Genomic DNA, 26,202 nt, shown 5'->3' with positions numbered 1-26,202 from the left:
TACATAGATTTTCAAAATTCTTTGAGAGAGGAGTAAAATGAACCAAGGCAGTTTTGGTTTGTTCTACAAAAATAAAACACGTCTGTTCAATTTAGAGGGAAATACATTGGCTTTATTTGGGAAGAATTTTTAAATTGTAGGGGTGTTGGGAAAACAGCTGTTAGACTTGCTCACTGGTTTACTGGCTGCAAGCACTTGGCTTGATTAGTGCGTGAGCATGAGGCAGCACCACGTGTGAAGTCTATGTAAGGCTACAGGTGCTTGCCCTCAGTGTGGATGGCGGATTGCAGATTGCCTGCCCACCACTGTGAGGGGCCATTTTTGCTGTTTGCCTGCGAAGTGGTTTTCCCCTGGCAGTTTGCTGGTCCACCCTTGTGAAAATCTATTAAAAAGGAATGGCCCAATGCTCTTTGACTTTGCAGTTTCTCTGTCCGAATCCAATGTGTACCTGCCTGGCCTTGGTTATCTGCATTACATAGGGGGTAAAAGTCCTATTTTCTCCTTCACCACACCTCTTAACACGCTGGTTTTGTTTTGATTTGTAATTATAAAAGACTTGAGCACTTTGAGATGAAACCACAGTATCCTGAGAGGACTGATGGGAGTGTCTTGATTTCCCCCTATAAGATAGTAGTACAAAAAGGCCTTGAATGTCCTCCAAAGTGCCAGAATTCTGGAATATGATTTGGTATTAACTGCCAAAAGGACTTAGTCTTCATATGCACTTCAGAGCAACACAGAAAGCTTTTCGGATGTTTCAGGTTTCTCCCTTGATTGTTCTGTATAATTGGTACTGTTCTGGTTTTCGTAATGTTTCTTTCCTAGCTAGGCGGGTATCAATACTTACACGTGTGACCAGTGGCCCTCACAGTTCTACCTTGGCACCAGGCAGTTTGCAGGAGCCTCCTTGCTGCTCTTCACCTGTGGTGGAGGCTGCATTCACCAGTTTCGCCCCAGCTGACTTGTAGCCAGCTACTTTGGTTAATCATTCATGAAGCACATGGTCTGTATTTGGGAAAAGCAGCATTGCACTGCAATTCCAACATGCGTAACTTATGTTGCTCATTATTTTAAATCATCGTATTAGAATGCTAGCTCCACTCCTTCCCCGAGGCCGGGGCGAGGAAGAACTGAAGAAACACCGGGTTTTTTCCAGCCCCACCAAGGCCGAGCTCACTCGGGCTCCGCTGGGCGGAGCGGTCTGTGTTTAAGGAGGCTGAGTTTGTGGTGGAGCACCAGGTGTTTGGAGGAGGGCGAGTGCGGCGTCTTGGTGGGCCGAGTCTAAGAGTAAGGACCAGTTGCCGGGAGAACGAGGCCACTCTGCGAGGGTCGAGGGAGAGGACCGGAAAAGGTCGCGCGCGGGGCTGTCCGATGCGCGGTCTGCTACGTCACTTCCGGCGCCCGTCCACTTCCTGGTGAGGGAAGGGGCCTGAGATTGGTGCAGCCTGGAGGAAGGAAAGAGGGTGAGGAGAGGCAGCGGCTGAGCGGGCGAGCGGTTGGGGCAGCCGGGGGCGCTCCGGGCCGCCGGCTTCGCCCGCCCGCACTTGCCCGCCCGAGCCTCCCGCCGGGGTCGCCGCAGGGCTCGTCCACGGCCCGCCCGGTTTGCTCAGCGTCTGTGCTCTGTGTTGCAGGTGTTCCCAGAGCCCCGGAGCGAGAGCGAGTGCCTGAGCAACATCCGCGAGTTTCTGCGAGGCTGTGGGGCCTCTCTGCGCCTGGAGGTGAGCGGGTGGGGACGCGGCGGCGGCGGAGCAGGGGTGGCTGAGGGCGCTGGCGTCGGTAGAGGCTCCGGGGATCCGTGGGCCCGGAGCAGTGGCGCCCAGAGACCCGGCTCGCGGGCTGCCCCAGGGTGTGAACGCGGTTCCAGGTTAGGGAGGAGGCACTGGATGGAGCCCCAAACTTTGCCCCCTTTGCAATAAGGAAAAGTGGTAGCTCGTGGTGCAGGTGACACACATTTTCGACAACTGTTTGTCAAGGGGTGCGACCTGATTCCCTTGCATCTGCCTAATCTTGAACTGCTTTTAGGGATTCTCTGGTGAGCTGCATGCAGGTCTGGGTCAGCGCTTAAGAATCCCCCAAAGTGAGGCACAGCCGGGCGGAAAAAAATGGGCCCCAAACTCTCTTCCAGCCTTGTTTCTTAATGCGCTTTTTTTTTCTTCCAGAAGTTAGCTGGTTTTTACTGTAACATTTGACGTTTAGGTTAGAGACATACTACCCTGTGTCTTTTCCATGTTGCTTAAGGTATTGTCACTACACTAAATACAGTCTTTCAGGGGAAGCCCTCGGGAAACTTCTGTTTTTAGTCCAATTTTAACATGTGATTTGTCTTGATCTTGGGCTGCTTTAGATCCAGAGATGTAGCTGTACTTGTACTTCAGAATTACAGGCCGGTGTGGTTGTAGTCAGTTCAGTGTTTAAATCTTGCCTTTTCTGCTCTCTGGTTTATTACATTCTTAGCCTTTGTTTCCTTACCTGAGAAGTGAGTGTTATACTAAGCCCCTAGATAACAGTATATGAGAGCATCTCTAACAGAGCCTGTTATATAAGATGGGGCCGTAAGGGTTTTCTGTTCCAGGACGGTCCCTTAGTGTAGGATTCTTGGGGGAAAAAGCTAAAAGTCATCCAGTCTATACGGGAGGGTTATAAGGAAAGTTTATCTGTTATTTGAAGTGAGATAGGAATAGAGATGAAAGTACTGTTTTTATGAATGATTGTAAACCGAGATATTTTATTGTTGGTAGTAATTGATTTTTGTGAGGATTTTGTACAGATAAGCCAGAGAATGCTTAGTGGAGATTCCAGAGACCCTGGGGCTGTTTAGGATGGGAGACACTGTTTCACTGGGCCTTTACCTCTGCTGCAAGGACTCGGTGGTTTCACCACTAAACTTCCATATTGGGCTGTGATAATAGGCTTATTAGCTTGTAGCCATTTTTGCTTTTTCTTAACGTTTGTTGTGGGATTTTGTTATATTCTTCAAACTGGTGTTTTGTTTACTTATGGTAAATTTGATACTCAGTTTGCACATTAAGATTATAATCTGACAACTTCAAGTGTAAGACTTTTTAAGAAAGTATTATAAAGAAAGTTGATTGTTAAAAACCCCTCATCCTTAGTTTTCCAGAGGTTGCTGTTGAAATGTCATGTAGTGACTTTTTAATCATTAAGATTTAAAGATGTTTTAGAGAAGCGCTTGTTCATGAACATATCCCAAGCATCTAGAACAGTGCTTGGCACATAGTAGACCTTCAATAAATACTGTGATCGATGAGCTTGGAATTTAGTTGATAGCAGATGTCTTTTTTTTTTTTCTTAATTAAAGGGAAATTATGACTTGTGCTGTTTCTAAGGAGTAAATATCTCTTCTATTAAACATAAAATAGAGGCAAATTTTGTTAGCATTCTATCAAGGACAGCTGCACATCACATTTAAAACTCATAATTACATTAGGGATAATAAAACAATAAAACAGCACATCAGAAACCTCATAAATTATTTGTCACTCTAATTTTTATGAAGGTGTCCTAAACAAGGAGAGTGTATGGACCTAACTTGTGCTCCAGGCTTGTTTTCATCTGTGATGTGAAGGGAGAAGCCTGTTTCCTAGAGCATGGCCTTGCACTTGGACCCTGTGCAGCAGTTTTCCAGTGATTTTCAAGAAAAATATGTCGAAAGGCTACTTTTGAAATGCATTCTAGGTTTAACACATTTTATTTTCACAAAATTCTGGAAGCCTGACAAGAAACCTTTTGAAATTATAAACAAAACTTAAAACTGATATTCTAGATTAGTTTTGTTTTATAGTTGTGTCAAGATGCTGTTTTTCCAGGGTTTTGTTTAGACTGACTTCTTTGAAACAGACTATTTATTTTTGATATATATATATTTTTGTTTGCTACCATTTTAGATTTTTTTAAAGGAATAGAGGAACTGAACATTGTGATTATTCTGTCAGTTATTTTAATGCATATGCATCTTAATTAGCTATAGAAAACCAGGTATTATACACCAACAAGTTGTTCTGATTATGAAAGAAGTTTTAATTTCAGAAGAATATTATACAGCTTGCATTTATAGTTAGAATTAGTGCCTCACATGTTTTAGGTGCTACATAGGTAATAGCTGTTATTGTAGCTATTTTGTTTTGTAGTTTGAACCACATTGTGGTGGAGTTTTTACAAAAAAATCTTTACTCAGTAATCCATATTCATTATATAAAATTCAGGAAATAGAGAAATGTAAGAAAAAAATAAAAAATTGTTTAATGATACATCTAGAAATAACTAGTGTTAAAATTACTATGTAGGCCCTGGCCGGTTGGCTCAGCGGTAGAGCATCAGCCTAGCGTGCGGAGGACCCGGGTTCGATTCCCGGCCAGGGCACACAGGAGAAGCGCCCATTTGCTTCTCCACCCCTCCGCCGCGCCTTCCTCCCTGTCTCTCTCTTCCCCTCCCGCAGCCAAGGCTCCATTGGAGCAAAGATGGCCCGGGCGCTGGGGATGGCTCTGTGGCCTCTGCCTCAGGCGCTAGAGTGGCTCTGGTCGCAACATGGCGACGCCCAGGATGGGCAGAGCATCACCCCCTGGTGGGCAGAGCATCGCCCCTGGTGGGCGTGCCGGGTGGATCCCGGTCGGGCGCATGCGGGAGTCTGTCTGACTGTCTCTCCCTGTTTCCAGCTTCAGAAAAATGCAAAAAAAAAAAAAAAAAAATTACTATGTATTTTTCAGTCTTCCCCCTTTACATATATGTAAATATACTTTTAAAATATCCATTTAAACATTAAAAAATAAAATATCCACGACATCATGGTCTACATACTGTTTTGTAACATACTCTAACTTAATATAGTGTGACTTTACTTATGTTAAATATTTGCCTACTTATTTTTAAAGGGTGGCTCATAGTTTCTAGTGGTAATTCCCATTTTTAGACCTACCGGTTATTTCTAAGTTTTCCCTGTTGTAAACACTGAACTTTGTGATGACCATTCTGTACAAAATCCTTCATCGCTGATTTTTTATTAATTTTTAATTATTTTTTATTTTATTTTTTTGTGACATAGAGAAACATATAGGCACAGGCAGGAAGGGAGAGAGATGAGAAGCATCAATTCTTTGTTGTGGCTCCTTAGTCTCCTTAGTTCATTGATTGCTTTCTCATATGTGCCTTGACTGACAGGCTATAGCAGAGTGAGTGATCCCTTGCTCAAGCCAGCGACCTTGGGTTTCAAGCCAGTGACCATGGGGTCATGTCTGTGATCCCATGCTCAAGCCAGTGACCCCTTGCTCAAGCCGGATGAGTGCGTGCTCAAGCCGGTGACCTCAGGGTTTTGAACCTCGGTCCTCTGTGTCCCAGTTTGACGCCCTATCCACTGCGCCACTGCCTGGTCATGCCATCACTGATTATCCTTTAAGGAGAAGTTCCCTGATAGGGCACTAGTGGGTCAAAGGTAGAGATATAGAAAGGTTTTGAAGACCTCACTGCCATATTGTCTCCAAGACATTTTTTATCACTTTGCCTTTGCCCAGTAACAATATATGAGAACTCTTCTTTTTAGTCTTGTAACTGCCTGTACCTGTTGTATTTTCTCTTTCACCCAGGAAGATGGAAACCTCTTTGGACAAACATTTTGGCACCTCTTTCTTTTGTTGAAAGTACCTATATTCCTTGGTACATGGTAAACTAAGACAAGTGTGAGGTACTCAAAATTTCCTGTATTGGATTTTTATAAGAGGATGCAAAGAAAAGCTGCTAGAATAGGAAATAAAAGTTGAAACCTTAGACATTTGCAGTTACCTTCCAGCTTTCTCACAGGCGACCTCTGTTGGGGCCCTGGCCAGAGGCATCCTGTGGCTGCTCCGTTCAAGTGGGAACTCAGGCTGCAAGTGCATCTTGCGAATGTTTGCAAAGGTGATTTCCCCTTGAGTGTGAGTGAGCGTGTTTTCATTGTTTTCTCTTTAAGTTGAGAGAGTATGGAAGGGTGTTCGAAAGGGCTCTCCAGTATTGTAATTAGCTGGGCTGATTTAGTGAGTTAGTGAGGTTTGGGAGAGAAATTGCCTTTAAATATTCCTAACACACTTATCTTCCCTGTGTATTTCTGAAGGACAGACTCTTTTATTGAAGATACTTTTCTGCCTTAATGTTCACCTCGCATCTAGATTTTTAGCCAAGGCTATGATTGAGATTTCATCCAAGAATATTTTAAAATACTATTAAAATAATACATGTGTACATGGGAACTTAAAACTTGTTGATGCAGGCTTAAGAATTAATTTGAGTAAAGACAAAAGTATATCTGTAGTCTTTTCTCTAAGGATGGGCAGCCCCACCCATGTGTTATCTTTGTCCTAGATTTAGACAGGTAGGTAAGCTGTTAACTGCATTAAAGGTGTTTGAGGCCACACCGCAGCCTTTCTTAGCTAGTCATCTTGTTTTATTGACTCAATGGCAAGCTGGAAATGATGGGTAATGACATAGTATTTATTAGTTTATTTACTAATAAATGAAGTCATTTTATTTATGCCTTTACCAGAACTTGCCTTTTAAGGAAGTTGAGATAAGTTATGTAATTTTAAAAAGGTCATTAATACTTAGAGGTGTATAATAGATAACAAGAATAAGCAGCATTTTCTGAGTGCTTATTACACCCTGGACCCTGTTTTAAATGCATTAAACTCACTTAATTTGTAAGGGTCTGTATTAGGTTTTATCATTATTATCCCCAAACTATGTTTAGAAAACTAAGGTGCTGGGAAGTAGGGCACCTCCCCAAGGTTCAGGTTCAGAACAGCCCATTGTCCCACCTCATCAGAGGACTCCTAAACAGCAAGACTCTGAGAAACTGCCTGAAGAGATGCAGGAATAGAGTAAGTTGGGATTAAGTGTAAAAAGGGAAAAGTGAGGGTGGCTCACATTTTAAGCTCCTGTTATCTGTTGGGTTAGTAAGGCTAGAAGCCTAGGCAGGCTGGGTAAGACTGATAAACTGTGTTTCTGATCCAGGCAAGAGGCCGTGGAGGAATACATGATGCAGATTCAGTCCATATCTATGCCTGGTGTGAGAATGTTTCCTCAGCTAGGAATTCAAGATAATATCTTGCACTAAAAATTGTCACAGCTTCCCAGGCAGCTACATTCCACCTGCCCGTCAGTAATAATGGCAGGAGGTAATATAGATTCAGGATTTTGTTTTTATAAAGGATCCTTTGAGAAAGCCATCCTCTGCTGTTGAGATAATAAGAGGGTGGGAAGTGGGAGTCAGTGTGCATTTTCAAATGGGAGAACTTCAGGGTGATAGGGGAGGAAGAGGATCTTAGAAGAATTGGAGAACATGTTCTCTTCATTTTGTGTCTTAACTCAGTGGTCCCCAAACTACGGCCCGCGGGCCGCATGTGGGCCCCCTGGGACCATTTATCCGGTCCCCGCTGCACTTCCGGAAGGGGCACCTCTTTCATTGGTGGTCAGTGAGAGGAGCACATTGACCATCTCATTAGCCAAAAGCAGGCCCATAGTTCTCATTAAAATACTGGTCAGTTTGTTGATTTAAATTTATTCTTTATTTTAAATATTGTATTTGTTCCCGTTTTGTTTTTTTACTTTAAAATAAGATATGTGCAGTGTGGATAGGGATTTGTTCATAGTTTTTTTTTATAGTCCGGCCCTCCAACGGTCTGAGGGACAGTGAACTGGCCCCCTGTGTAAAAAGTTTGGGGACCCCTGGTCTAACTTCCAGTGCCTCTAGGAAGGGCACTTAGCTAGAGCTCAGCACTGGGCCAGGTATTTGTAAAGTTTCTGCAAAGATAGGATTATAGTAATCAGTGAAACTTCTACCTCCTCCACTAGCTACCAGTTTAGTAACAGGATCTAGTCCATGATTACAATTTCTCTTTGTAGGCCCTTGATGTGGAACCTCCTTGGGTTACCATTGTAAGTGGTTTTAATGCAGTTGGCCAGGCTCATCTAAGAGTGTATCACTTGTATCTCAGCTAGTACTGGCATTGCTTAAAACACATGGTAGGATAGCAAGGCTGTTTTGCCACTGAAAATACGACCTCTGGGCTAGAAACATAGGACTTAGAGAACATCAAGGGCATGCCATCAGGTTACAATCGAAAACTTCCTTTTATTCAGTAAGTAAGACATGTATGTATGTAGCATACTCCAAGGTTTAGAAGGAAACATTTCTTACCTGTCTTCTAACCTGGGAGCCAACTTTTAACATTTAACTCTTTCTCTTGGTCTTTATTTTGGTATTGATTCTGCCTGCTAGTGTGTGTCCTCATGTAGTGCTGCCACATGTGGGGACCTCTAGCTCAGTGTCCTGCCAGCCTGTCTGTCCCTGATCCCCATCATTCAGAGGGTAATGCTCAGGTGCCTTGTCATAGTGGGTGGGACTTTTCATGACCTGAATTCTGTCCACTTCTGCCAACCCTCCCTAATGCTCCTGGACTTCCTCCTGTTCCAGACATACCAGACTATTTGAAATATCTGAGGAGTGTGTGTTAATTGTTTCATTTTACAAATAGTGGTATGTGTTCTGTGCTAGGTGCTATCTTGGTGGCTTCATGTGTATTAAGTTGTTTACACTTGTAAGGACTCTCACTTTAGAAGAGAAATGGAGCTGGAGAGGTATAGGAGCAGAGCCATAGTCACTCAGCTACTGTGTGGTGGGGCCAGGTTGAAATAGGGACTTGGGCTGTGCCTGCATCTACCCTGGGTGCTGTTCCTGGTGCCCGTCTGGTCTTTGTGCCAGGAGCCCGTTCTTGAGGTGGCTTTCTGTATGGTTTTCCTCCTTCAAGCTGGCCAATCTTGTCTCTGCTGCCACTTCCACTATCTTTCAGACTGTTATTGCTATTTCTGTCTGTGACAACTTCAACATAGTGTCATAAGTTGTACCTGTGTCTCTGGTCTTGCTCCGTGAGGGCAGGTTCTGTGTTTTTGTTTAATATTTGAGTTTTCAGTATCTCTTACTTAACAGGAATTAGGTAGATATTTGTTAAATTGGTAAAAACCCTGTAGGGTGCCCCATCCAGACCATTGGTAAAGGGACTCAGTGTGTCTGCAGAGTTCCCTCTATTCTCTCACAATTTAGCCCCCCGCCCCATTCACATTTTTATTTTTCTGTCTCATCACTTCTTGAATTTTGGTTTTGTTCTTTCAGGGCCTTGCTTCATGACCTACTTCTAGCTAAAAGATAAGTGAAAAAGTAGCCTTTTTTCCTCACTTAACGAAGTAGGTGTCTGCTGATCCTAATAAACGAGTGTCAGCTTGAAGGGTTGGGCAGCTAGCTGTGCAGTGTAGCTTGCCTGTGGCTTAGGAGTTCTTACGGCTCTTCTTGGTGATGGCTTACCTTTTGCAGAGCACAGCGGAGGCAGCCTAGGGGCCTGGCAGTTCCAGTTTTAGCATTCTAGAGTTTTAAAATCAGGAAGGACCTTGAGCCTGGTGAGAAAACTGTATTTGGCAAATTTCCTTAGGTCTAGTGTTAGGGGAACAGGCTATCCCATACAGCAGTGGTCCCCAACCCCCGGGCCGTGGGACTGGTACCGGTCCGTGGGCCATTTGGTACCAGTCTGCAGAGAAAGAATAAGTAACTTACATTATTTCCATTTTATTTATATTTAAGTTTGAACGATGTTTTATTTTTAAAAAATGACCAGATTCCCTCTGTTACATCTGTCTAAGACTCACTCTTGATACTTGTCTCAGTCACGTGATACATTTATCCGTCCCACCCTAAAGGCTGGTCCGTGAAAATATTTTCTGACATTAAACCGGTCCATGGCCCAAAAAAGGTTGGGGACCACTGCCATAGAGAGCCTCAGTGGAACAGAAGCTCTGCTGCCTCTTTCCCTCAGGCCTCCACTGGGGATGATGTGCTACAAAATGTCCAGAGCTTTCTCAGACTCTTTACATAGGGACAGGAAATTTCTGTGGTTCCCACTGTGGAGACCCTAGGAGAATCTGGGGAAGGAGAAGTATTGAAGAAATCCGAGTGTAACTGTATTATGAGTCTTTGTTTCTCTACGCTGGAAGGGGCCCAGAATCTTTTTCCTGTTAACAGATGTCATTGCCTGTTGGTTGGAAACAGCTCAGGTAGAGGCATCTGGTGGCGGTGAGACGCTTTGGGTATTGGATATGATGCATTCTGCATCCACGCAGAGTATAAAGAAGGCCGTGCTCACTGAAGAGGAGGGCTGCTTGCCCTCTGCTAGACTCTACAGTTAGCTGTCTGCTTGCAGCTGTCACTGTAGGCATTGCTGATCTGTGGTGGCTTCTCTGGGCTGGCTCAGCTGACCCTATGGGGGTGTCTGGGTGTCTCTCATTAGCCTCAGATGCATCATCATTGGCCCAGAGTGGGGGAAAGAATTTTTTTTGTGTGTGTGTATTAAATATCCATTATTTTGAATATTACTAGATCTTGTGCATTTTTCATCTTGCAGTCAAACAAGAATGCTCAGTGTTGGCCAGTTGGTGGGGAAAATTCTTTATCAAGATCCATGTTCTTGCCTGACCAGGTGGTGGCACAGTGGATAGAGCATCAAACTGGGATGCGGAGGACTCAGGTTCGAGACCCCGAGGTCTCCAGCTTGAGGGCTCACCAGCTTGGACCCAAGGTCGCTGGCTTGAGCAAGGGGTTACTCAGTCTGCTGCAGCCCCACGGTCAGGGCACATATGAGAGAGCAATCAGTGAACAACTAAGGCATCGCAACGAAAAACTAATAATTGATGCTTCTCATCTCTCTCCATTCCTGTCTGTCTGTCCCTGTCTATCCCTCTTTCTGACTTTCTCTGTCTCTGTTAAAAAAAAAAAAAAGATCCATGTTCTTATTTTCCAGTCAGGCCTTGTGAAAAATGAAATAATGTCAGTCATGACTGATGAATGGGAACAGTATGAATCTGGAACTCACGTGCATGTGCGGTCTTGAGAATGCTGAGGTAGCATCGCTGCTATTTCCCTGTCCACAGAAAATTCTGGTTACTTAGTATTTTGCCTTTTTTTTTTTTTTTTTGAGACAGAGGGGGACAAACAGGAAGGGAGAGATATGAGAAGCATCAACTCATAGTTGCAGTGCATTATTAGTTCATTGATTGCTTTCTCATATGTGCCTTGATGGGGAGGCTCCAGCTGAGCCAGTGACCTCTTGCTCAGGCCAGTGACCTTGGGCTTCAAGCCAGTGATCTTTAGGCTCAAGCCAGCAACCATGGGGTCTTGTCTGTGATCCCATGCTCAATCCAGCGACCCCGTGCTCAAGCTGGATCAGCCTGTGCTCAAGCCCGTGACCATTTGGTTGTTCCACTACCGCCCACCATGAAAGCTGGAACGCCCACTAGTGGGTGGGAGGGACCAGGTGACCAGCACTGCAAAAGTGGACGGTTTTTATAAAAAGGTTCAACATCACGCCTCTATTGGGTGTTTTCTCTGATAGCTTAGAGTAGTAATTAGCTGGTCTTTGAGTTGAGAAGTGATACAATGTTACTTCCTGTGACTATTAGTATTTCCCACTTTGAGGCTACTAGAGTGTGTATACTTGCTTTTCAGGGAAGACTTATAATGGGTAATATCTGCTTGGGTTGCAGAGTGTGGAGCTTCTAAAATACTGATTCCAGGGTCCCTTTGGCGAGTTTCGGATTTAATTAGTTTGGGTGTTTAAGCTGATCCAGCTGCATTAGTTAAATTAGGGTGTGGTGAGGTCAGGAGAGATCTGGCTGGGAGAGGGAACCACATGATTTTCCCATGCTTGAAGAGCCAAGAATCTTGCTCAGCTTAGGCAAGACAGAGTGGAAAGGACACTCTTCTCCAGCTTTCTCATTGCAAAACCAAGCCAGCCCAGCTGTGGTGGGAATTTGAGGGAAATCCATGTGGCAACAATTGAGATCTTGAAGAAGTGATGTTGGGCCTATGAAAATTGTTCATTTGAATCCTTGTTTATAGGAAAAGCCTGTGGATGGAGAGCGCAATGCTTTTATTTTCTACTTAAGTGGGGTTGGGGTGGTGAGGGGATTCTGGAGAGAGCCTTATAATATGCCCTCCTCCTTTTCCTTATTCTGAAAAATTTAAAACTAACAGAAAGGTTGGAAGGACTAGTGTAAATACCCTGTGCCTTCACTTAGATTGCCATGTGACCACTTTTGCTCCTTTGTTATCTGAATGTTTTTGACACATTTGTATTATGTCAATCATTTAAACCAGGTAGTAGACTTCATGATGCTTGATTTTAAAGACTCAGCATGTATATTTTTAAAATGTGAACATTCTTCATATAACCAAGGTATTGTTGGCACATCCAAGACCTTTTCCATTGTTTTAGTAGTACTATGTCAGATACAGGCCATATTCATTCACACTTGCCCAGTGGTTTCCAAGTGACCGTTGTAGCTTTTTTTTTTTAAGCAAGCGAGAGACGGGGACAGACAGGGACTGACAGACAAGAAGCAAGAGAGAGAGATGAGTAGCATCAACTTGTAGTTGTGGCACTTGAGTTTTTCATTGATTACTTTCTCATATGTTCCTTAATTGGGGGGGGGGGGCTCCAGCTGAGCCAGTGATCCCTTGCTCAAACCAGTGACGTTGGGCGCAAGCCAGCAACTTTGGACTTCAAGCCAGTGACTGTGGGGTCATGTCCATAGTCCCTTGCACAAGCCAGTGACCTGTGCTCAAGCTGGTGAGCCTGTGCTCAAGTTGGATGAGCCTGCACTCAAGCTGGTGATTTCAGGGTTTTGAACCTGGGTCTTAAGGGTCCCAAGTTGATGCTCTATCCCACTTCCTGGTTAGGTTTTAGCTTTTTTTTAATATGTTGGCTCCAAACAAGGGTCATGCACTGCATTTGGTTTGTCATGGCTTGTTAGCCTTTCATTTCCAGAAGAGTTCCTCTACTACTATCATTTATGACTGATGGTTTTGAAGAATACAGGGTTGTTATGTAGAGTATCCTACAGTCTGGGCAGGACCTGATTTAGGTTAAACATTTTAGGCAAGAATTCCTTTTTTTTTTTTTTTTGTATTTTTGTATTTTTCTGAAGCTGGAAACGGGGAGGCAGTCAGACAGACTCCTGCATGCGCCCGACTGGGATACACCTGGCACGCCCACCAGGGGGGCAATGCTCTGCCCATCTGGGGCATCGCTCTGTCGCGACCAGAGCCACTCTAGCGCCTGGGGCAGAGGCCAAGGAGCCATCCCCAGCGCCTGGGCCATCTTTTGCTCCAATGGAGCCTCGGCTGCTGGAAGGGAAGAGAGAGAGAGAGAGAGAGAGGGGAGGGGTGGAGAAGCAGATGGGCGCCTCTCCTGTGTGCCCTAGCCGGGAATCGAACCTGGGACTTCCGCACGCCAGGCTGATGCTCTACCACCGAGCCAACCGGCCGGGGCCACAAGAATTCTTCACAAGTGATGTTCTGTATTCCCATGGATTAGAACAAGCTTATTGTCATACTCCATACTGTCGGTGCTAAGTTCCATCACTTAGCTAAGGTGACATTCATCAGATCTCTCAGCTGCAAAAATGCCCTTTCCCTTTGTATTTAGTATGTAATCTGTGGGTCGTGTCCCCAGAAACTTTTCACCTGATTTTCCTAGCATCCCCTGATCATCGTTCCCGAGTTTGTTATGGTGTTAGCCAGATGGTATGATGCTGCTTTTGAGCCTTCAGGCTCTGTTCAGGAAAGGACATTTGAGGGTGTGTTGGGCATCTAAGGTAGAAAGTTGTGTGCAATTTGGCATGTGGAAGAGAAAACCTTACCTTTGCTTTCAAGAATCTGAAGATTGTTTTGTGAGCTCTGGATTGCCGTTGTACAGACTTTCCATCCTCAAGCAACCAATCAGTCTCTGACTCATACTAAAGCTACGAGTTCATTTCTATCCATGTGGACTTCAGATGTGAATAGTAAAAAAGATACTTGAAGAGGAAGAAACAAATAGGACATTTCCATTGTATGAATGAGAAGAAATGATAGAAATACAGAAGAGTTAGAAATGTAATAATAACTTTAAAAACTTTATACCAGCAGCTTAATAGTATATAATAGCGCCTGCTTGCTGAGTGGCTTCTAAGAACAGCCGTAGGGCAGTGATGTAAGGTAGATGCAATTAGCCTTGGCACACTGAGGAGAAACATCTAGAGAGGTTAAGAAATATGCCTGATATATAACATTTATTAAGTGGCAGAATTGGTATTTGGATCATATTTATGGAGATTCCAGAACTTCTAAATTTAAAATTGAAGATCAGTGGAACAAGGGGACGGTGTTAGTACAGTTGGAAGCGCTGTGAAAGGGAAGAGGACTGAGGGAAGATTTTGGACCCAGGGCCATTTGATCTTTTCAGGGAACTAGGCAAATGCAGTGTCCATAACGTTTGTGTATTTTGAATTCTTAATGTGTTAACTAATCTTTACCATACAGCTGAGATGGAATTTACTTACAAACTGTTAGTTTCCTACATATACTCCATCATTTTGGGTGTGGTAGATAACTCAGTTAAAGCCATTTGGTATAGAGAAGGATTTATAACCTGGAGAATTAATGGCTGTTGGATCATTAGCAGCTTTATTAAAAGCTTGAGTAAATTCTATCCTTGCATTTGCTAATTGTTCATCCCTTAGTGGTGAATTTATTAAAAATTCAAATTGCTCAACTTTGGATTTTGTGTGTGTGTATTGGTTAGAATGTAAAACACATTTTTTATTATGGGTCATGGCCAGGAGTTTGAAGACTAGCAATCAAATGGATGTGTTTGAAGAGCCAGGACATGGCAGTTTAAGGGATTGGAAGTTTGTGTAGTAAGTTTCATGTTGTCTCAACTTCAAATTAGATTTCTTTTAGCTAATACAAGACCTAGAAACTTACATTCCTCCTGGCTTTCAGCATCTCATTGGAATTTTAGTTTAAAACTGGCCCATGGACGATGAAAAGGTAGTTTCACTTATGACTGGGAGTGTTCTTAGGAAGATATAGCTACATTGTTCAAGTAGGATGAGAATAATGAGATTTATTTATTTATTTATTTTTTACCAGAGTATTTATTGGTAGAACATGTTCTGAAAAATGTGATGTTGAAGAGTAAGTTTGTATTTTATTGCTAGTGGAGAACAGGAAAGGGTTTCTTCTGGTGATGTTAGTTTGCATACAGTTTGTGAAGACATTCCCTGCACCTCTGTCTGGTCCTGAGGGAATGCACAGAGATGCACAAACTGTCTGTGCTGGCAGCACTGTAGCAGATACAGTGAATACACATAACTGGGATACAGGCAGGTCCTGTAAGTCCTGTAAGAGGGATGGTGACATGGGGTTGGTATTGAGAGAGAGAGAGAGAGAGAGAGGCACCTTTCAGATGGCTAGGCTTGAAAAAATAGGTAGATGAAACACCTGGCCATGGGGCAAAGCCTGCCATTGCTTCCTGGTTGGGCTTCAGGCTTCTCAAGTTGATTTGTTGAGTTGAACCAACAAAATGTCCTGGATTTGATGAGCTGTCTTAAATAGGGGGATTAAAAAGGAATCAGAACTGTGGCATTCTGGGCTTAACTGCTTGGAGTATGTGGTAACCTCGTACTTTGGTAGGGGGTAGCTTTAATATGGAGATTATAATAGGCATGGAAGGGGAATGCTCAGCTTAGGTGCCAAACATTTGGAAAAAAATTTATTTTTTAAGTTAATAAAGATTAGGCCCAGCACTAGGGACTCAAATATAGCTCTACAAGATATAACTATGACCAATAAAGTGTAAAGAGATCTGGGGATGCACCATGCCAGCAGTCACATTGTGTCATTATGCTCATGCTGGCAAGCTTTAGCAAGTGGTACTTAATTTTGAAATAAGTGTACATTGTACATATACTGGAAACTAGAAATTACAGAGAAAGATAGGCATAGAGAGCGTTTTATGGCATTTAGAAGTATTGGGTCCTAATTTTTAAAAAATCAAAGATGTTCTGAATGAAAATACTTAGTCTTAAGTTTATTTCTCTCTGAAAGTGTCTCAGCATCTGGATGTTTTGATAGCATCTACCCTCAAGTCTCACATCAGGCATCATCTACTGTTTTATCTTTTTTATTGTCACTCTTTTTAGCGTGCATGAGAAAGAGACAGATAGGAAGGGAGAGAGACAAGAAACATCAACTTGTAGTTGCATCACTAGTGGTTCATTGATTGCTTCTCATATGTGCCTTGACGGGGGGAGGGGTGGCTTCTGTTGAGCCAGTGACCCCCGTTGCTCAAGGCAGTGACCTTGGGCTTCAAATCAGTGATCTTTGGGCTCAAGCCAGTGATCATGGGATCTTGTCTATGATCCCATACTCAAGCTGGTGACCCTGTGCTCAAGCCAGATGAAGCCGTGCTCAAGCTGGCAACCTCAGGTTTTGCACCTGGGTCCTCAGCATCCCAGTTTGAGGCTCTATCCACTGCGCCACTGCCTGGTCAGGTTACTGTTCTGTACTTTTCTTATCATTCAAACTTTCTTTAAACTGTTCATGTCTCATGGTGAACATTGTATTTACATAGCATTGAGTAGTTTATAAAGTACCTGTACTTTATCGTGTTACCATAGCTAATTGTTACAAAACTCTTTAGAGCAGGGGTCTCAAACTCGCGGCCCACGGGCCGCATGCAGCCCGCCTTTTGGCAGGCTGCGAGTTTGAGACCCCTGCTTTAGAGCATACCTATAAAATCCCCTTCTAATTCACTCCTCTGTGTCCACTGTGGCTTCCTTCATTTAGATCCCCATGAAAAGGAAGGATTTAGTGTACTTGCCCTGCCTCTCACCTCCTTCACAACCCCTCTATATCTCCATTTTTACTAATTGCACTGTTTGCTGATTCTTAATTTTTCAGTAGGCACTAAGTTTAAATAATATGCTAGAAACCTGTATTTCTCGATATTTCATCTTCAGCTTTACTACTGTATGAGAGATGAGGAACTCCACAGGTCATGGTGGGCAGGGTGCAGGGAGGGCACTTCGTCACGATGAGTAAGGTGGACCATGTTTCCTCTGGTGTTACTGTCTAGAAGTTTGTCTGTTGGGCTGCCTTTTTCCTAGTGCTCTGGCCAGAGAGGACTGGCTTTTCTTAGGGGCTTGTATCTGCACCCTTTGGTGTGTCTTGGCTGCAGTTTTTTTTAACACCTAGTGTGGAGCATTGGAAGCAAAAAGAAAATCCAGAGAACCCACTGCCATATTGTTTCTCAGGCTCCAAAGCCCTTACCCAGTCTGCCTTTCCTCTCCACACCTGTTTATAAAATAAGATTGGCATGGAATCTCCAGCATGGCACCAGGGGCTTGTTCTCAGCAAGATGCTACATCCTTCCTCTGCTTTGCTGCGTGTGCTTCAGCCTTCCTGGTGATTACTGTTTGTGACCTGGACTTGCCTATGCTTTCATTGCTCAGTTCTTCTGCCTCCCTTCTCTGGACTTTGTCTTCCTTCCTCCTCCAGTCCCTCTTGGAAAATGTTCTTAAAATATTTGCCTGGCATTTCGGTTTTGTAGGTGGTCCCCATCCTTGTGTTTTGGGTGTTGATACAGTAGAATCCACAAAACTGAATATGATTTAAATCTGGTTTTAAACTGAAAGAACTTGTTTGGAGCATATTGAGTGAAAGTGCTGTATGTATTGATAGAATCCATCATCAAACTTTAATTTTATAACTGAGGTGTGGGCGTAGGTGAAATTCAGTACAAACTATAGAGGCCGAGAATGAAAATTCACTGTTGGATCTCTGTCTTTCACATATCCCATCCATGTGGACCATTTGCATTAAACTTAAATAGCACAACTTATTTAAGATTTATTTTTCATTTTTTTTCTAAAATCACAAATTCCATTTGAAACTGTGATAGGACAAAATGGTATTTTTAAACTTCACGAATCACACTGTAGAACTGTGCCAAAAGTAGCAATTTCTTTGTCAAAAATAGCTTCCTCATAAACTCACTGGCAACTGACCTGGCTCGCTGCATTTGGAATGTGTAAGCTGCATGGTTGAGAAAGTGCTTAGTTGGCCTTAATGTTGTTGGGGTCTTTCCATTAGTGCAGATATGGTGAAAAGATGACTTTTTTCTCTCCACGTTCCTTGGTTTTTCCTTTTTGGGTATTCCTGTGGGTGTTACCATTTAGGTGAGTGTCATCTATTTTTGCTTTAATATCAGTATGGCCAGGTGGCTCAGAGTCTGTTTTGGTTTGCGATATTTAGGCCAGGTTGCTGTGATTGTTGAGACTCAGAGGGTATGTGAGAAAGCAGTTGTGATAGAGTGCATTACAGTGTGTCCGTAAAGTCATGGTGCACTTTTGACCAGTCACAGGAAAGCAACAAAAGACGTTAGAAATGTGAAATCTGCACCAAATAAAAGGAAAACCCTCCCAGTTTCTGTAGGATGATGTGGCAGCATGTGCGCATGTGCAGATGATGACGTAACACCGTGTATACAGCGGAGCAGCCCACAGCCATGCCAATCGAGATGTGGACGGTACAGAGGAAAGTTCAGTGTGTTCTGTGGCTTGCTAAATTCGAATCCATGATCAAAATGCAATGTGAATACTGGGACATTTATAACGAAGCGCCACCACATAGGAATAACATTACTCGGTGGGATAAGCCATTGAAGGAAACCGGCAGTTTGGTGGAGAAACCCCGTTCTGGTAGGCCATCAGTCAGTGACGAGTCTGTAGAGGCTATACGGGATAGCTACCTAAGGAGCCCTAAAAAATCTGTGTGTGAACCCACATCGAACTGCACTGAATAGGTATGAAACTGGGAGAGTTTTCCTTTTATTTGGTGCTGATTTCACATTTCTACCATTTTTTGTTGCTTTCCTGTGACCAGTCAAAAGTGCACCATGACTTTACGGACACACTGTACTATTGCATCATCCTGTATCAATCCAATTGGTCTGCATCTGGTTAGACCGATGATGTATGGGCCGCCTTACTCTCCTCACTGTCACATGTGCAGGTTTGCCTGAAGGCTGTGCACATTATTGACTTGCACAGCTCTCCTTGATGGTCTGTCTCAGCGGCTGTGCAGTTGGAGTCAGGCAGGTACAGCCAGGTGCTGCCGAGGGGTGGACTTGCTGGCTCTCTGGGGCTTGCTGGTGTAGTGGTGGTGCCTACAGGGAAGAGTTTCCTGAGGCTGCAGCCCACGCTGAGGAAAGCAGAGGAAAGAGTTGGCCTTAAGCTTCCATTTCTGTGTTGTGGTTCTTGCCATTCTTGACTTGTTAGTTATGTAAACCAATCATTTTTTTGTTTCTTTGTTTAAGCCAGCTTGAGTTAGGTTTCACTTGCTTGCAGTTAAAAGACTCCTGGCTAACAAGATCTTTATTATATGATGTATAACACAGTGTAGTACCATTTCTAAATTTGGAAGCCATGATGAGGTAAGCTCATTGATACTGGGGAGCCTTTCAGGTCTCATTAAGATTCAGGCATCGTCTACTTACCTGGCAGGGGAGATACCATGATCGTGAAGGTGGTTTTCCCAGGGCGAGCCTTATCCACTGCACTCCGGATGTGCTGACCCGAGATTTCCTCACATGTGGGAAACTTGACTGCATAATTTGTGATAGTGGGGGACTACATTTGCTCTCTCCCCTTAGGACAAAAAAGATTCAGGCTTCTTCCACTTACCTTGGGGAACCTTGCTCCACTTCTTTGTCAAGTGTGTCAACATTCTGAGCATAGTTTTGATATCTGATTTGTTCAATTAGAAGGTGTGGTAATTCCATTTAAAGCAGGGGTAGTCAACCTTTTTATACCTACCGCCCACTTTTGTATATTAGTAGTAAAATTTTCTAACCACCTATTGGTTCTACAGCAATGGTGATTTATAAAGTAGGGAAGTAACTTTATAAAATTTATAAAGCAGAGTTATAGCAAGTTAAAGCATATAATAATAATTACTTACCAAGTATTTTTTGTTGATTTTCGCTGTTTGGCAGAATAAATCTTTATAAAACAACTTACTATAGTTAAATCTATCTTTATTTAGACTCTGGTTGTTCCGCTACTGCCCATCATGAAAGCTGGAATGCCCACTAGTGGGTGGTAGGGCCCAGGTTGACTACCACTGATTTAAAGAGAAAAGCGTGGTAGATGAAGATAGGACTCCCACAGTGGGTGGGCACTGTCCTCATATTTTTGGATACTCCTCCCTCCTAAAGGTAGGGCTGTTGGCCCCCTTCCATGACCTGCGCTGATGACTCCTTTCTCACAAACAGCATGGTGTGCTGGCCATTTTAAGAAAAAGAACAGAGATGTTGGTAGAAACACTCAGGCTCCTAAAGATTTTGCATGGAGCCTATGGGCATCATACTGCTCAGAGCTGTTGCATGTCATGTGTCTCACATCTCCTTGGCTGGAGCCCATGGGAAGGTGTGGCATTCAGTGGGAATGCACAGCTTTCTTCCAGGGAGAGGTGTGAATGGAAGAGAGCAGTGACACAGTGAGCTGCAGTGCTTTTAGACAAAGATGAAAATAGTGTGATGAATAAGACCAGTCTAGATTGGATCAGTGTCACCTCTTAGTACTTGTGCCCTTGAAACTTCTATTTTTTAACAATATTCTATTGATTTCAAGGCTTTTCTGAAAAACCATGATAGCTCTTTCTGTTAATCCAGTCATCTTCTACCTGGCTAGAGATTTATGCTTATAGGAGTTCTCACAAGTGCACACAGGGGTCACCCTGGTAGCATCACCCTGCCAGATGGGCGCTGGTGACAGTTGGTTGATATGGGTACACAGGCACCTCTTCCTCATGTATAGTTGAGCCCTCCTTATTTCAGGTGTTAATTTAGGAACCAAACTTGATATAAATGTAACCATATAAATAAGGACTGTATTAAAATAGGGTATTTTTAGAATTAGCAGAAGTTAAGGCTGGGCCAGATTGCCAAGTCTTTGTTGGTCATTTTTAGCCTTTTCAGTGATATGTCACTGACAGTGTTTTATGGGGGATGAGTGCTCGGGGTGTTGCTCAGGGTTCTCTGAGGAGCTGGTTACTCTGGGCCTCTCTGCTGGACCGATCTGGGAGTAGCACTGGACAGGGTTGAGAGCCTCTCAGGCCAGATGGTGTAATTTTGATATAGATGGTGCAACTTCTCTCTCTGCCTTTTGTCTATAGCTGAGAGCCTGCACATCTGCTAAGACCACACAGTTGCCAGCTTCTTTTGGAAGCCCTTTCTGAAGTCTCATTATGACAGGTGTTTTTTTCCTCAAGCCAAGGCTGCAATTTTCCCCTGCAACTGTAGCGTCCAGCCCAGTGCCAGTGAACTGGGGTTCTCAGTAGCCCTCGTCTCTTCTGAGGCAAGCCACAGCTTGGGTGAGCACTTCTTCTGCCTGCTAGGTGGGAGGGGACCCTGACCAGCCTTCAGAAGAGTCCTCTCTGGGAAAGTGCTGACTGACCTGCTTCTGGTGGCGTCCTCGTCTTGGCAGGCCCAGCAGCAGTTTCTTTTGCCCCTCTCAGTTTTCTGGAGCCTAGTCATAGGGGGTGCAGCTCTAGTACAGAAGAATGCCTTGCCTTTTGTGGAGTTGTAACTAATTTTTCCCCATTTTTTTTTTTTCTTCTGCTTCAGCCTTATAAAAGCATGTTGGGAAGGCCTGCTTCTGAACTTTCCACCCCTTACATTTTCCTTTCTGCCAGGTCTCTCGACCCTGGTTCTCCCTTGCTCAGAGGTAGCAGTCATTCTTTTAAAAGTGCACTGTGTCAGAGGTGCCTCGGACAGGTCAGCCAGTTACATTTCTCTTCCCAGACGCGCAGTGACGTGTCCACAGGGGCCAGTGCTCAGAGGTGGGTTGACCCTCGGAAGGCCCGTGCTTACTTGTCATCCTCCCTGCCCTCCTGGGTTTGGATTGTGAAATTGTAGACTCCTGGAGGCCATAGAGCAGCGGTTCACAACCTGTGGGTCGCGACCCCGGCGGGGGTCGAACGACCAAAACACAGGGGTCGCCCAAAGCCATCGGAAATACATATTTATTAATTGTTTGTCTGGGTGGCCCTGGTTTATGCTGGCTGTCCTGGACTGTTTTTGGTAGCGCTCTCGTTCTCTCCTAGTGACTCTGTGGCTGGTAAGTTCAGTGTGTCCTGTAGTGAAGACCATGTCTAGTCGGCTCATTTTCCTTCTATTTTCAACTTTTTGTCTTCTCTGCACTCCTCGTGTTTTCAGAGCCCTTTTGCGTTTGTTGATCCTTTTAATTTTTCTCCAAATTTCTTTTCAAATTGTACCTTGTGGAAGATGATCTTTAGGAATAGCCCGTATTGGAAAAAACCAGCCTGGAGTCTTCGTTAGTAGGTTTGGCATCAGCTGAGTTAGTGATGTGCTCTTTTTTGTTGATATAGGTATTTGTAACCCTCTGTCTGTCTGGGTTACATGATTCAGGTTTTCCTCTAATAGAGGAGTAGGGTGTATATGCTTGTGAGAGAAACTGGAGGGTTAGAGGCCACGTCTAAGAGCTTCTCCTTTTTGCTCTGAAGACATTTATGCCCACTTAAGTTGAGTTTTATAGGCAGGAACTGTTAGTGACACCCCTGCCTGCAAGGAGAAGTTAGCCAAACATCTGAAGAAAAAGAAAATTTCTGCTGATACTTTTACGAAGATTATAGCAGTGCTCTACTTTGATTCAAGGAGAATGATACATTGTTGACTAGAATCTTTTTGGTATTTGGTACTTTTCCCTGATAAGTTGTTAGTTTAGGAGTGATTCTGCCGCGTCTGTACTTGAATATTAAAAAAAACAACAACACTCTGCCTGTAATTGTACTTTTAGAATACAATTTCATCAGCCTAGATTTTAGAACTTTTCCCTTTAAAATAGTTTATTTCCTGGCCCTGGCCGGTTGGCTCGATGGTAGAGCATTGGCCCAGCGTGTGGATGTCCCGGGTTCGATTCCTGGTCAGGGCACACAAGAGAAGCGCCCATCTACTTCTCCACCCTCCTCCCCCCCCCCCCCCCCACAAGGTTCCATTGGAGCAAAGTTGGCCCAGGCACTGAGAATGGCTCTCCTTGTAACAGAGCAACACCCCAGAGGAGCTGAACGTCGCCACCTGATGGGCATGACGGGTGGATCCCAGTTAGGTGTACGCGGGAGTCTGTCTCTGCCTCCCTGCTTCTCATTTCAGAACAAAAAAAAGAGATCATTTCCTACTTTTCTTGGTTGGTAGAGAAAGCCACAGCCTTTGCCTGACACCCCTACCTTTGTGACTGTGCTGTTGGACTTTGTGATTGTGCATTGTTCACACACTATTTAAAAATGGGCTCAGGTGAGGCTGGCCATGATTCCCACTCTGAGAGTTAATATTGGGAAAGGCATTGACTGGATAATTCAGTGTCGGGCAGACAGTGACGGAAGTGCTGGTCCTACGGAAACATTCTCAAATAGGGGCAGCTGTTTTGGTGATGGGCAGCAGATGCAGTTCACATTCACAACGCTGAGCAGACCTGGAGTGCAGGCTGGTGGAATGTCCTCCCTCTTTTGTGCTGGTGTATTTCCCCCTTATGGGCCTTGGGATGGTGAAAGAGTCCATACTGTTGAGGCTGAAAGGTCAGTGGGGGCAGTGGTCTGTGTCAGAAGCAGCAGCTTGGGTGGGAATTCTGGATGGGAACCTTAGCGTTTTGATACGGAGTAAGGCAATCGCCTGTGCAGTATGAGCTGGAATCTTGCTGATGTACATTAGTGGAGGTTGGCACCAGAGAGTGTGTACTGTGGTGTGTGCTGCAGAGGCAGCGTGCGTGTGTGGTGTGTGCTGCAGAGGCACTGTTCACATGCAGTGTGCACGTGTGGTGTGGTGTGCTGCAGAAGCAGTGTGCGTGTGTGTGTGTGTGCAGTATGTGGCACAGAAGCAGTGAGTGTATGTGGTGTGTGGTGTGGAGACTTCTGTGCCCTTTCCTTGATGGTCTTTAGGATGTTCTTTAGCAGTCATTGAGGAAGCTTTTTTCCTTGATAGTTTTGTATTTTAGTGTGGGGCAGCTGGTTTTAGGCTTGCTTGCTGGTTTATCAGTTGCAAGCCCTTTGCCTGATTAGTGCGTGAGTAGTAGTACATGGCAGTTCCGTGTGTGTATGTGCGTCTGTGTCCTATATAAGACTAGGGTGCTTGCGCTCAGGGGGATTGTGGATGCGTGGATTGCCTGCCCACTGCTGTGAGGGGCCATTTTGCTGTTTGTTTGCCTGAAAGGCAGTTTCCCCTGCCTGTGTGCTTGTCTGCTGTTGTGAGACTTTATTAAATGGAATGACCCAATCTTTTCTGGCTTTGCAGTTTTTCTACCATGTGCCCAAATCCAGTGTGAACCAGCCTGGCCTCAGCCACTGGCATTACATTTAGAAAATAAGAGTTTTCCTTGGTAGAACGTCATTATTGATGGGTCAATTTTTACAAAAGACCTTAAGTCTTGGTGTGCTAGAATCGGTACTTTTTAACCTTGATCCGTTTTGAACATGTGAGGCATTTTTACGCATTGCTACTTTCTGTAGCCATCATTGTCATGTCAATATCCTCTCTTTTTCTCATTTCCATTTTAAGGATGAGCAACTTGAGGCCCAGAGACCTTCAGTAAGTTGTGTAAGGGCTGTAAGCAGCAGGGAGCAGCCTTCAAGTTCAGAAGGGTTATCTGTCCTCACAGAGCAGTATTGCCTCCTTCCCACTGCATGCCCTGTCACATTAGTTCAGCCTGACCTCGCCTCCCATGGGACTAGAGGGAGTTTTCAGAAAGTATTTTTATGTCCCACTTTGAATACTCTGGGCCTCTTCTATCCTGATTTTTAAATGGTTTGTATTTGTTGTATTTCATTATGTAGTATTGTTTCTATTAAAAATATTAAAAATCAACTAAGAAATTTAGTGATTTTGGTGGAATACTGGTAGGATAATTTTTTCTTTTGTCGAGAATATTGTATTATTTTGCTGCACATTTAATGCACTTAAATGTACAAGTGAGGGTGAGTTTTTGGTAATACACTTTTCCAACTGTATAGATTCTAAGATGTACTGTTGTAATGTCCGAGGCCAAGGCCAGGCAGGTCCACATTGGATTCGGGCAGACAGTAGAGAAACTGCGGAGCTGGAAAGCATTGGGCCATTCTGTTTTAATAGAGTCTCACAACAGCGGACAAGCACAGTCGGGGAAACCGCTTCTCTGTCACACAAACAGCAAAAATGGCCCCTCACAGTGAGTGCAAGCACCCATAGCCTTATATAGACCATACACATATGACGCAGCCATGCACTCACGTACTGATCAGGCCAAGTGCTTGCAGCTGGTAACCCTCCGAGCAAGCCTAACTAACACAGCTGCCCCACAATTGTGTTTCCACCTTTCTGTGCTTATAAGGAGGGACGGGTATGAGGGCTGAGCCTGCTGAGGGAGAGGATTCAGGGCACTTTATCCCTCCAGGGAGGTGCCTCTTATTCTTGGTCTGCTCAGAATCACCTGGAGAGCATTAACATTGATTCTGGGTTCCTGCCATAGAGATGCTATCTAAATTGGTCTGAAATGTGGCTTGATTTATAAAGTATGTTGGTTTTGTAAAGTTCCAGAAGATCCTAATGTGCAGCCCTTCCTGATAATCACTCTCCCATTACCACCCGAAGAAAAGGGACACCTGTGTCTGTCTCCTTCCTCCTCACATGCCCCGTATTCCAGCCTACTCCACCCGTGCTGACAGATTGCTGCTAAGACATCCATGGTTAGGGCATGAGGTGGGCCGCACTCCCAGGGCTTTTATCTCCTTCAGCACTGAGTGCCCCAGAGCACCATTTAGTGTGCTAACTGTCCTGGTCATTCTCATATACTGGCTGACTTAGTTTTGCAGACATATTAGAAGTTATAATGATACTTTGCTTTAGTTCGCATAGTACAGACTTTCTCAGTGCCCTAAGATGTTTCTGGTTTTGCTTTTTGTTGAGTCGATTCCTATTTCAGGAAATAGTCTGTTATCTTTCTCTGGAGAAGTACTTTAGTCAAAACGTTATTAACTCAGAATATGCATTTTTTGCCTCTTAGTGGCCAGCATTTGTCTCGTCTCATTGTGTAGTTTCCTGTTTAATAATGTGGGGTGTCTGTGAATTCACCTAAATTCTGATGTCACGATGAATCCCATTGGTGGGCAGTTTTAGCCAACCAGGCACTTCCTGGTATCCAAGTAAGAAAGATATATAGTTCTGGAATAACAGGAAACTTCAGTTTTCAACATCCTGTTTTTCTGGGTTTTATGACTCGCTGCTTCACCACAATGAAGGTTAG

The 26,202-nt window shown here is 44.1% G+C and overlaps 1 protein-coding gene and 1 non-coding gene across 4 annotated transcripts in view; both read left to right on the top strand.

Annotated features, from left to right (window-relative positions):
• The window catches only part of ARHGEF7 (Rho guanine nucleotide exchange factor 7), a 151,472-nt gene that overhangs the window by 32,026 nt on the left and 93,244 nt on the right, over window positions 1-26,202 (top strand). For 2 of the 3 annotated variants that reach the window (XM_066380549.1, XM_066380547.1), the window contains exon 2: window positions 1,632-1,718. In XM_066380549.1, coding sequence (XP_066236646.1) covers window positions 1,632-1,718 — 87 coding nt within the window. Of the gene's footprint in view, window positions 1-1,631; window positions 1,719-26,139; window positions 26,198-26,202 lie in introns of those variants that run through there. The other variant, XM_066380548.1, reaches the window with a different exon arrangement.
• Window positions 19,402-19,563, top strand: LOC136404513 (U1 spliceosomal RNA). Its single transcript, XR_010751279.1, has one exon. It is a non-coding gene; the product is annotated as a U1 spliceosomal RNA (small nuclear RNA).

Source organism: Saccopteryx leptura, chromosome 4, assembly GCF_036850995.1.
Source record: "Saccopteryx leptura isolate mSacLep1 chromosome 4, mSacLep1_pri_phased_curated, whole genome shotgun sequence".
In the NCBI taxonomy this organism is placed as follows: Eukaryota; Metazoa; Chordata; class Mammalia; order Chiroptera; family Emballonuridae; genus Saccopteryx; species Saccopteryx leptura.
The sequence above is the reverse complement of the archived record's forward strand: the minus strand, read 5'-3'. Positions and strand labels throughout refer to the sequence as shown.